Below are 12,500 nucleotides of genomic sequence, written 5' to 3'. Positions count from 1 at the left end.
GTTTGTGGAGTAACTTCTTGGACCAAGTTTGAGCTAGTACTGGTATACTGTTTTGTGGTTCTCGTTCTCTCTTCTTTCGTTTCTGCTCTTCTGTCATAGGTCGTCGAGGCATCATGCAACCTTATCAGATTCAACATTAAAAATCTTCTAAAGATATGCCAAAAACATTGTAATACAGAGCAAAAAGCAGATCTAGACAAATGGAAAATAAACACTCAGCTTTAAGGTTATATCGCGCCGATGCTTGACTTGAATAACAACTACGTTGCCACCAGTGTGGTCCTGACCACACCTATCTATGTCAAGCCTGGAATGAAACCGGCGAAAAATGCAGGACAAAATATTTTCCAAACTGTTTTCTCCTTGAACACGAAACGCGTCTACTGGGGGGGTGGCACTTAACAACAGAAAGACAAAGAGCCCTTCAAAAAAAAATACATGGATGGTTCTATAAAGTAACTTTTTCAATGGAAATATGACATCACTTCAATCAGAAGCGAATGCGCAACTTGCCCTAGTCCTCTGCCTTGCGTTTCAGTGAAAAACAAGTCAAAGCTTCAAGAAAACGAAAGGAAGAGGCGGTAGCATGGAATTTCTATTTGAACAAAAAATGGAACTGTTATTTTGAAAAGCGTATCAAAGGAGGGCCTTATGACGTCATAATTTTTTTGAGAAATAATTTCTTTTAAATTCATACTAGAATGTTCTCATACTCTTGCGTTAAAAAATTGTTAAAAAAACATAGTTAACCCGCTGAGGTTTAAGCATTTTCTGTTTTTGTCGCGTGATTTACCAAATATGGCCAAAAGTCGAACCATACAAACTAATGTTAAATAGAAACACACTCTGTCGTCAATGAAGAGTTAACTAATGTCTGCGACTGGTTGCTTGCAAATAAATTAAGGACGGTGCCTACTATTGTTATTGCGCATACGTTCTGCGCATCTCTAGGTACTCGGATTTCGCCGATGCTTACTAATGCAGGAATATTTTTGCGCGGTTTAAAACTATCCGGAGAAAGTAGATCTTAGTAAGTACTCTTGGTATTCAAAAAGAAAATTGGGGGTAACCATGCATTTTTGAGAGATACTTAAGTTTCAATTTGAGGAAGAACGCCATACATTGCTTTGTATTTTAAAGCTTTTTTCAAATATTATTCATGAATTATCTTTGGGTTACCCCCAATTTTGTTAAGACCTACATTTCCTGCATTATCACACACCGGGGCAAAAATATCTTTAATTAGTAGGCACCGTCCTTAACCCTAAATACCGAAAAATCCAATTATGTAATATTTCATCCATATGAACGGAAAATCCAATCAGTTATAAAGCTAAAAAGTATTTGAAAATGAACATAAAGCTTTTAGAAATCTGGAAGGAAAACAATTTGTAAAGTATCTCGGTGTCTTGATAGACAGTAATCTTTCATGGAATGATCATGTGGCTAATGTGGCACTCAAAATAAGCAACACTATCGCTATTATCGCAAGACTGAGACACTTCTTACCAACTTCTGTCCTACTCAATACTTGCAATTCCCTTATTTATGCATATCTTTCTTATGGCCCTGTGGTCTGGGGCGAAACTTCAAAATTAAATCTTGAAAAAATCTTGATCCTTCAGAAAAGAGATCGACGCTTAATTTACTTTTCTATTTTGACCTTGTGTGCTGATTAGTGACAAAAGCAATGACCTCACGTGTCCACTGGGTGACCACAACAAGTATTTTGGCCTGATAACAATGGAAGGGTGCATTAAATCTGATAATACCTGTTCTTCTTGGTCTTTCTGAAAATTATGACCTCGCGCTAGGCGAAGCCTCGGAGTTTAGGCATTGTGCTCTTTACAGTTCCGATGTTTAGACCGGAAGAGGCTACCCTGAGCGCCGAGTCTCTTCAATCTTCCCAGGTAAGCTGGGAAGAAGACTCTGCCAGCCGCCTCGGCATTCCGTATTGAGCATGAGTTAATTTCAAATGTAACCGAGCCTCATTCAGCCTCGCTTTCATTAAAGATATGACAGTACTATTTTCCCGCGAAGTTCTTGCACGGCAAAATATAGTAACAAGGATTCCGCCATGTATATATTCGATTTCCTTGGGTATACGTATTGTTCTACAAAACAATAGCGCGAATGCGTAATTAATTTATTCTGCATGCATAATGAAGTAGGGACCTGTACGCGATGAGCGAATTCATTGGAAAGTTAAACGAGACTTACCTGTAAGTTGAAGTTTGACTTGAATTCTATCTCATAAAGCGTAGTAACTGAAAGTGACTGACATGAAGAACGAACCTAGTCTGCCGGGAGTGACGTCACAATCATTATTTCAAATCCTCCTCCTCATAGTGGAGGAACATTTAGACACAAAAAGTAATCCCATAAAGAGGATTAGTAACCAAGGCCTGAGAGCTCGACACAAGCACAGGGAGGGAGAGGTGGGCATGTCAGACACCTTCGGTTACTACTCTTTATGAGATAGAATTCAAATCAAACTTCAACTTGCAGGAAAGTCTCGTTTAACTTTCCAATTCTATCTCATAAACCGTAACCTCCGGTACTGACATTAAGCCTTCAAAGCTTGTGAGGACACTATGAGGAGCCCAAAACACCAATTAAACATACTCCAAGTTTACAATGTCGTAATATATCCATTTTATTATACAATTTACGTATAAACTACCAAATACTTCTAAACAAGCAATGAACAAAGTTAAGTTATAGCTCCAAACGCTCCTAACAGTGTTAGCATTGCTAATATGACTAGCGAGAAACACACACACACATGCACTCATCTTGATGTCGTAGCAAAATATTGTTTCTAACGCTGATAATGTGGCTAGTATTAACGAGAGTTCCTTTTAACGCAAGTGCGAGTCTCCCAAATTGCAGCCCTTGCTGCACATCTTAAATACCATAAAATCTATTTGAGGGTGGCTTGCTCCCAAAGGCAGCATTCAAGAAACGATGAACAAATGGATGTTGGCCAACTAAGGTATTCTCGGCGCTAATCATACGAGAGAAAGCTGATGTAGCAGTGATCAGTGCCCAATGACATAGAGGGGAACTCGGTATAGGGAAGTTATCTGTTTACAATCTGTTACATTACTCTTGTTATTCAAATGTGCCAACCACAGGAACTAAAGAGCCTTTGTTTCGACCGCCAACGAGGATCTGGTTGGCACATTAATGACCATAAGTGACGCGAACGATATCTTCCCTATATAAGAATTCTAAAAACAAAGGCTAGATCTGGGGAACGTGGAGGGAACTCTCTCTGACTACAGAATACAACCCATTTCAAAGGATAAACGCTGTAGTGTCTCTGAGTAGAACGACACCTCGGGAACGTACTCAGAAAAGCGTCACTTCTGATAGAATACCCAGATAATGGGCCATGCAATCAGCTTGAGCTGATTTTTCACTCTATGCGTGCTACTAGCAGACGGGTGGACCAGCAGCTGGCTGCCTGGAGTCCAGACCAAAGGCTGCTGACCCATCATTGGTAGTACTCGAGTATACTAAGCCTGAGTGGCCCATGATGGCACCACTAAGATGCCTTGGCCTGGTCGGGCTCTATCTTACCAAACATTTGGGAATTAGAATTACTGTGCCGCGATTCCTGCTCCCGAGACTGCAAGAAACATTAGCTGCACAGGTAATGCCCCAGCCACTAGCACTCACATCAGTTTGAAAAATATAAGCCACTAGTGGATGATCAATGTAACGAAACGCCTGGGGGACATTCTCAACCCACATTTGTAACTCAGTGCCCTAGCTGAGCAAAATAAAGACGCGAGGGCATCATAATCCTCAGTATTATGGGCCACGGTTAGAAATTTATCCCGTCTAAATAACGGTAATGTCATTTCCCAAATTGGACCCCTGGTAGTGATAGACAATACCTTTCTGATAACCTGAACAACAAAGCGAATAGTAAACTCCTTCTCACTGAAAGCTTCGAAACACAAGAGTTTCGGCTTTATCGGATAGTTACACCCTCATCAAGTCAGAATCTAGAGTGAGAACCAAGAAAGTGATTCCCTTTCGATTGTGGGGGTCAAAACAGTTTTAATGATAATTGAACTGACTTTCACATAGCGTGAAAGCAACCAAGAACATCCTTTTCCTGCAATATAAAACCAACTACCAGAGAAGCAACTCACTGAAAGTCCCTTATGCCTAAGGACCGCCAGGGGATGTTCCATAACCTTGGTGAAAATTCCCAGGGAACAGAAGTCAAACTCGTGAGTAAGGACTTACATTCATAGAGCTGCTCTAGAAAGGAAAGTAAAGGAATTTCCTGTGGTTTAAGGCAACGAGACAAGCATAATAGGCGAGTTCTAAAAACTAAGAAGGCCAAATAAGCTCCCCACGGGTTAGGCAAAATAAAGACTGCGTTGACTGCATCCAACTTAAAATGCCGAAAGCTAACAGCTGCATTGTAGGTCTCAAAATGAAACATTAGTACGGGCCATCCACCCAAGTTGGTAAAATAGCCAAAGCGTTCCCCGAGTTCATGCAGTGATCTTGGATCACACAAAGTTCCTCTAGCTTGAGAAAACGTCCTAGACATAACAAAGTGCTGATGAACATTAAAGATGCTTTCGCTCAGAAGGAGCTAACAATGTGACTTGTGTGGATCAAAACCTTTACACAATAGGCTTAACCAGGGATTTCATTCCACTGAGATACTACGTTCACACATTAGTACCATGCCATTCTTTGGTGTACAGTGGCATTTCATTATTGTCACACTTTGTTCCTGGTGGATTACCTACAGACATAATTTTATAGCAATCTCTGACATCATTTCCAATGACTTTAGGATCCTTGACAGCAGTGACAAGAAACAACTAGCTGCTACGGTACCGCACTTCTGTCCCCTGAGAGTCAAATCGCTTAATAAGGGTACCTGCTTCCCTCGATTATCTCGATTAACTTCGTCAGCCTAACAGGCATAACTAGTATCAAATTGATAGGCAGCGTCAGTCGACAAAACTGCCGTTAAGATGTTTAAGACCGGCCAAAAGACGGTTTGATTTCCTGGTCAACAATTATAGAGGAAAGCAGACCACTCTCTGGCTGGTCTTTAGGCTTTTAAGTGCCCACAGTGGAGTCATTTGCCTCGATCATGATCTAACAGAAGCTAAAAGCAGGCTACTGCAGGCTCTGCTAACGTAGATGCATCGTTCAGATCATTTAATGCAACTTAACCTTGAGCTGTTTGATAGGCTTTGCCAGACATTTTCTCATTAAGCACTGATTTGGATACCACAGCTCTCACTGCTCAGCTACCAAGGTTTGCCTCATGGCGACCAGATCCCAGGTCTGCTCTTATGGATGCCTTAGGAGGTCACAGCCAAATGAATATTATTATACACTCCCTCCTAATCAGGATTGCACACCGCTCTTTGGCTGGCCTTCAGGCTGTAAAGCGCCTCCACTAGATAACAACATGAATGGTGAACGCCTTAACAACGTTATTCTAGGTGAACTTGTGATAAATGTGACTATGAAATAGAACACTTCTCCTTTGAAATGTACCGCACAATGGTATTCGTACGGTTCAAGCTGGCGAACAGGCGCTACGTGGTACTAATGCGAATGCCTTCACGAGGTCATTCTAGGTGAATTTTCCATAAACGTGACTATTACATAGTTCACTTCACCTTTGAAATTTATCGTACAACGGAATTCGTACGGTTAAAGCTGGCTAACAGACGCCACGTGGTACTAACGCGAATGCCTACACGAGGTCATTCTAGGTGAATTTTCCATAAACGCGACTATTATATAGTTCACTTCACCTTTCATACGTATTTTACAAACTCAAATAAGAGAATTTCCGTCCAACGACAAAATAGCAATGTCAGAGGAGGCCTCGAAGGCTAAAATACCACAACTGGAGGCGAAGAGTTTCCAAAATGGCGGACACACGTGTTCACCAATTCGGTATCAAAGAACGCCATAACAAGGTCATTCTAGACTAAATAGAAACAAGTAACTCGTACAAAACTCGATTCACCTCCAGCAAAGAAAAGTAAAGGGAAAAAGGAAAAAACACTTACCTGTGACAGCGGAAAAAAAGCAAACTTTTTGACAGAACACGAAGCGATTAAAAACACGTCAACTCCCTTCAAGCAGTTACGGTTCAATGATTGTGATGTCACTCCCGGCAGACTAGGGTCGTTCTTCATGTCAGTACCGGAGGTTACGGTTTATGAGATAGAATTAGGGAAACAAAAACTACTAATAGGTCGGTCGGTCCCAATCCGAGAGAGGTAAGTTCTTTGATAACAATAGGGCAAAATTGATAAATCAGCAACTTCCCATGGCCGGTAGGTAAACGAAAAAACGAATCTTGCCACATAGAAGATTAAGTAGTGCCTTTGACTGGTGTTGCGTGAGACTGCTTATTTCACAAGAATTAACTTTACCCAGATCAATGTTCTCAACCTTTTCAAAAACTTCTTTCCAGGGAGAAACGACAACCATGAACAGTGAAACGCTGGCACCTATTTAGTCAGCAATTTCTAGTAAGGCGCATGCGTTCTGGGCTGAAACCGGTACAACTGGTTTCTAACCGGACTGACTCCTTTAATTCTTTGAATGAGCGGCAAATCAAAGAAAATGGAGGCGGCTGGCAGAGTCTTCTTCCTCTTCCCGACTTATCTAGGAAGATCGAAGAGACTCTGCTCGCAGGGTACGAAGTATGGCGCTTTTTTACAATCAAAATTCACTTGTGTATTTTGCATGCTTAATACCGTATTGGAGGTCTTAGCATATTTCCCTGGAAACAAACCAATATTAGAGGGGTTCACAGTCTAAATAAAAACACTTTGATGGATAGGTGAGGAGAAAAATGTAAAAAGTTGAGGGGGGGGGGAGTATTGGGAAAGGCTGAGGGGATGAGATGCAAATGTGATTGACCGTTTGGGGAAAGCAGCAAAGCCCACACATGTACGCATTGCGTAGCTATTTTTTGCAAATGATTTCTGCAGGAATCATTTTCGGAGAGCTGCTTGGAAAATGAGTTCAAAGGGTGGATGGCGCCATCGTACACATTAGTAGCTATCCAGTGGATAGATGGCACTTCGTGGAATGTATATAAATTAAAGGGCCTGTACACTTGTGTGAGATTTCAACGGTAGACAGAATTGAAACCAAAGGCACCTACAGTAGTTTTTTGAGAAACCAAAGGCACCCGAAATTTTTACACGAGAATATCAGACTTTTGTGTTGCGACGGCGTCGAATGAAAGTTAAATGTCTGTCGTGCAAGGCCTTGTTTGCAATCCTACGTTGATTTCCACACCGTCGTCACTGTATGAAGGCACAAGAGTTAGGACGCTTTCAATTTGACTCTACAATGCTTTCAAATCAAGACACCTCGCGGATGATTTCTACTCCCACAGAAGAATGCGTGGGATTATCATGCAAGTGTTCCTTCAAATTCGTGTATTTTCTTTGCAAACTGACGGGTCTGACCGGCCAGTACTGGCAAAAAAAAGATCCCTTAGACAACAAATCACAGTGGGCTTGTGACGGCATAAAAAATGTCTAAAAGGTTTTCTGCATACCTGTGCTTCTGGTATCGTCATCTGCGAATGAAAACATATAATTAACATTTATAGTTTTATTTCAAAGTTCTATAAGAAAAAAAAAACCACAGCACGGAAGATATGGGGGAATTTGAGGGTGTTCTGGATAACTGAAAGAGGCAAGCTTATTTTGCTTGGGCTTCTTTTTTAATGATATACACAGCACCACAAATAGGTGGTTTTCACGTTACGTCATCGCCGCCATGTTGGTGGACGAAAACAAATGGTCTCTCATTAGCTCCTTTTGTTCGTCCACCAGCAATTGCATATTGCAGCATTGTCATATGTGTCACTAGAGATTGGTTGCAAACTACCTATACGCGTTTGTGCACAACTTCAGGCCAACAATTGCAATTTTAATCTCGCTTATTTCTCTCCGTTAAGTAACGAATCGACTTATGGCCGATGCTTGACATTTTCTTAAATTTTCTCGCAAAGAGGTAATTTCAGTCTGTCCTTTGCCCGTAAGACGACGTTGTCCGACAAATGCAGTTTTTTTGTTTTTGTTTATGTTTCGAAGAAACTAGAAACGGAGTGCCTCTTTCGATCAGTTATTTCTGATAAATAAGTGATTCTTAAGCGGGAGTCACAAAGCCGGCATTTTGAGACATTGAAAATAGTCATTGCGTTTGTTTGTCGCGTTCAAAAAGTCAGAGAAAACAATGACCTGGAAGGTCTCTTGTTTCTTAACTCTGCCCTGACAAGTTAATGATCAACGCAGTTATTCCCTGTAAGAGAAAGCGCACGTGATTTTTAACCAATCATAGCCACTCTAGTCACGCTTGACCGCTAATTTAGCTTGAAAGAGAGGTTTAGAGGACAAAGATAAAGGACAGTGGATGATATGTAAATATTCTTCACATCTATTCCAATGTGTTTCTAGTGTTTTTGTCCTCGCTGCCTCACTATCAAATTGAATATTTGATATTTCGAAAATGGCCTATTTTGACTACACTGCGAGTAAATGTCCCGAGAACAATAGGTATTCTGTGCGAGGTAATGTTAGGCATTGAAAATGATCAAAGACTCAAAACGCACCACTTTTTCTTCATTCTCATTACCCGTCTGACTGACATATTTTATTGCAATTTCCGCACCCATAACTCCTAGGGTATACCTTTATCAGCTCCTTTCATAGAACCCAATTTTTGTGATACATATGACTTATTCCAGTTTGTTCAGTAGTTGCCAAATCGTAGAACAGTAATGTTTGCATAGCTCCTGCAACAACGTTGAGGACACATAGGCGCGTTACGCAGCAAGGTTTCAGTGGAGATGAATGCATTGCGTGCCAAGTACCAACATTGTTCAGAGTTATTGGATACTTTTGAACACCACTGTCAACACCGTCCTACAATGTTTGGCAAACATTGCTGAAATCTGCTGCTGGCACGGCTAACAGCATTCAACAACCTTCTTTCAGTACTGGAACAAAAATGTTGGAAATTGTTGGATCCTTCTCCAGACCACAGGGAGGCGCGGTGGCCTCATGGTTAGTGTGCTCGACACCGGATCGAGTGGGCTGGGTTCGGGGCCTGGCCGGGGACGTTGTGTTGTGTTCTTGGGCAAGACACTTTACTCTCACGGTGCCTCTCTCCACCCAGGTGTATAAATGGGTACCGGCGTAATGCTGGGGGTAACCCTGCGATGGACTAGCATCCCATCCAGGGGGGAGTATAAATACTCCTAGTCGCTTCATGCTACAGAAACCGGAGATAAGCGCCGGCCTGATGAGCCTTCTGGCTCGTAAGCAGAGACTTTTTTTCTCCAGACCACAGCTGTGATAATGAACTCACGTACCTGGTAGTGAACTGAACTGATAGCATTCTGGTCCTTCCCCTCCACTGGCAACGGGGTAAGTCGAGCAATTTATCATGTCATGATCAAAACCTGGCAATGTTATTGCTTCTTGCCTGACAAGGTCCATCTCTCTTGCGCACAGAACGTCAAGCACATGGTTGCAGCTCCTACGACAAATCCCTCGCTTTCGAGGCTTTTCTAGAGTGGTATCACATGGTGGAAAATGATAACGACAGTACAAATCTATCAATAGTGGAGCGCACTTTTGCCCAATTGTAAGGAACCTATAGTAAAACTGCAATGCATTTATTTGGTTTTCGCCATGAGCTATTGTCCTTTGATCACCAAATACATACAAGCTTGTGATTATGTCTTTGCAGAATCCGTCTAGTGTGTATTTGTAGAAGATGCAAGAGTTGTTTCTTGCAAACTCGCTTACGGCAGGTACCGCTTGAATGCACCTACAGAAAGAAGAGGTTCTAGTATTAAAATAACATTATCGACCCTCCCAAAGTTATGATTTAGGAACTCCACAAACGAGGCAAGTTGTTATCGACTACATTTTAGTTGTCGATAACAAAAAACTAATCAAGTTTTCGCAACTACAAATAGCTAAAAAATCCGACAAGACGGTGACGACAAAGTTTGTCATCGCCAACTAAAGTAGTAATTATTAAGTCTTTGACGTCATTTTCTCCTCGATCCAGCTCCCTCAAGATTTTAAAGTTAGCAATGGCGGACCATTAAACAGGAAAATTTCATTTAAAATAAATAAGTGTCTTTTTGAAATCAAGGCTTAAAACTTCGATCGATCAGCGACTGTTTAGTTAACATAGTTTTAAAATCCAAAGAGAAATAAAAATTGTCTTTTGGTCATAGTAGCACTAGTAGCACTACTTACACGACTTGCATCAGAATCATAGTTACAATAACCTTTTCTCCTGTCTTGGAAAAAGGTAAATTTTTGTCATCCATGTTGAGAATTGAAAAGAGTATCAACAACTTGGATTAGAAATAACCAAGATAAACAAAAAAACTATTCCTGTTCATACGAGTCGTGTGTTCACTTACCTTGAACTGTTGTTCATGTTTACGCTTGTTTCATTGGTCGCAAACACTGAAAAAAAAAACGTTAAATTTGAAGTCAACACAAGCGCAGCTTAGAATTATCTGCAAGGAAAAAAAGAGATACCGGTGCCAGAATTGATTAATGATCTAACACCAACTAAGGACTAATCCTAATGGATTTTGGAATAAAGAGATATATCATTCTTTGACGTCTCGGGCGTTAGCCCTTCAAGAGAGCGATGATCGCGAAACGTTTGTGTTTTTAATCATTACTGCTGGGGTGCTACACCAGGGTGTACTCCAGCTGCACATCTTGTTTGATTCTACCTCGATTTGTTCTTTGCCTCTGTATAAATTCGATGCGAAATAAGCCGCGAGAATGGCAGATTATCAGCGTGGCTCTTGTGAGGTTTGCAAGATTGATTGGAGTTAATAATTCATGCAGGCGACAAAAGGGAATGTGAAGTTCAATCCATCGACAAGTTTTGGCGGCTTCACTTCAAAAATGAGCCACAGGATCTGCATTATTGGAGATTTATGTGGACGATGACATAGTTTGTGGTTTGCGCAAACAATTGCAATTACCTTCAAGGATTAAAGTAGCAAACATATATGCTATGAGCGGGATTCTTCGGGATAAATATTCTTCCTTGTTTACAGGGCACATTGTGGCTTGTCTTGTCGATCTATAAAAAAGCAAGTGTCTTTTTAACAAAAATTGTAACATATATTTAACCGATTTATTCTAAGGAGGCCGGTGAGACTAAGTCGAATCTGCCTCAGCACTCATTCTTGTCTAGTGTTGAAATTTCCGTGCGTGCAGGTTCTTCCTTTTCTTTGCACGACTTAGGGAGACCACATAATATTTTGCACCATTCGTTCTTTAGCACATAACAAAGAAGATGCTGCACTAAAGAAGTGTAGGGAAAACACGAAACGTAGTGGAGTGTTTTCCTTACATTTTGAGTGCTCTATCCCCTTCTTAAAAAATGCTTTACAAAAGAACAGACCACAGACGAGGCTTCTTTACTTGTTTTGTAATAAAGAATTTCTTAATTTCCTGAAGCATTCGGCTAATACTCTATTTTCCAAATCCTGCGAGTGGAGTCAGCAGTTCATCTGTACTCTCCTAAAGCAGGATAAAACAGACCAATCACAATTCTTGTTAGAATTTTTTAAAAGGTTTATTGGTTAAACGCGACCAAAGCTGTCAAAATGTCAAACCGTCAAAGTAGAGAAATCATCAAAAGCAAGTTCAAAGGAAGCTATCGTAACAGAAATAGCTAGCAGACGAGTGCAAGCAGAGTGCCGGTTATATCAAAACTTTATTTAAGGGGTGCAGGGATGGCGCAGCGGTGAGAGCACTCGCCTCCCAGCAACGTGGCCCGGGTTCGATCCCCAGATTCGGCGTCATATGTGGGTTGACTTTGTTGGTTCTCTGCTCTACACCGAGAGGTTTTCTCCGGGTACCCCGGTTTCCCCTCCCCTGAAAAACCAAAATTTGACCTCATTTGCTTTAATTGTAAATTTAAGTTTATAGTGTTCCCCCCCCCCCCCTTAAAAAAGGAAAAGGAAAGGAACTTTATGTAAGTGTCTAGTCTAATTGGGGACACTGTAAACTGAAATTAACAATTCACGCAAATCAAGTAAAATGTTGGTATTTTGACAATTTGTGCTCCTTTCCTTTATTTTATTACAGTAAAGATAAAAGGACTTTACATCTTTGTCTATGTATCTGTTTCTTTTGCTTAATGAGGCAAAATACAACAATAACTTTTATTGCACACCATCAAGGCATCAATAAAGAAATGAATGAATCTAAAAATGCCGGAATGAATAAATGAATGAATGAATGAATGAATAAATGAATGAATGAATGAATGAATGAATGAATGAATGATGAATGACGAATGACATACTAAGAGTACTGTCAACTAAAATAACCACATGGTTATTTAGAGTCAGGTGTGAGCCCGAGCCTTTTCCGAAATGACGCAAGGCCGGCGTCATGTGCTGGAGAAAACAAAAC

General features: G+C 40.9%; 2 protein-coding genes across 2 annotated transcripts in view; both read right to left on the bottom strand.

The window, feature by feature from the left end:
• Positions 1–12,500, bottom strand: part of LOC138032206 (uncharacterized) — a 124,286-nt gene that overhangs the window by 44,775 nt on the left and 67,011 nt on the right. The gene's annotated exons all lie outside the window — the stretch shown is intronic.
• Positions 1–12,500, bottom strand: part of LOC138033356 (inactive tyrosine-protein kinase transmembrane receptor ROR1-like) — a 22,325-nt gene that overhangs the window by 6,231 nt on the left and 3,594 nt on the right. Inside the window, exons 2-5 of the mRNA XM_068881098.1 lie at positions 11,057–11,157; positions 10,475–10,520; positions 9,404–9,864; positions 7,583–7,603 (exon numbers count right to left, since the gene is read on the bottom strand). Coding sequence (XP_068737199.1) covers positions 7,583–7,603; positions 9,404–9,864; positions 10,475–10,520; positions 11,057–11,138 — 610 coding nt within the window. The 5' untranslated portion in view covers positions 11,139–11,157. The remainder of the gene's footprint in view (positions 1–7,582; positions 7,604–9,403; positions 9,865–10,474; positions 10,521–11,056; positions 11,158–12,500) is intronic.

The sequence above is a fragment of the Montipora capricornis genome, chromosome 14, assembly GCF_036669925.1.
Source record: "Montipora capricornis isolate CH-2021 chromosome 14, ASM3666992v2, whole genome shotgun sequence".
In the NCBI taxonomy this organism is placed as follows: domain Eukaryota; kingdom Metazoa; phylum Cnidaria; class Anthozoa; order Scleractinia; family Acroporidae; genus Montipora; species Montipora capricornis.
The sequence above is the reverse complement of the archived record's forward strand: the minus strand, read 5'-3'. Positions and strand labels throughout refer to the sequence as shown.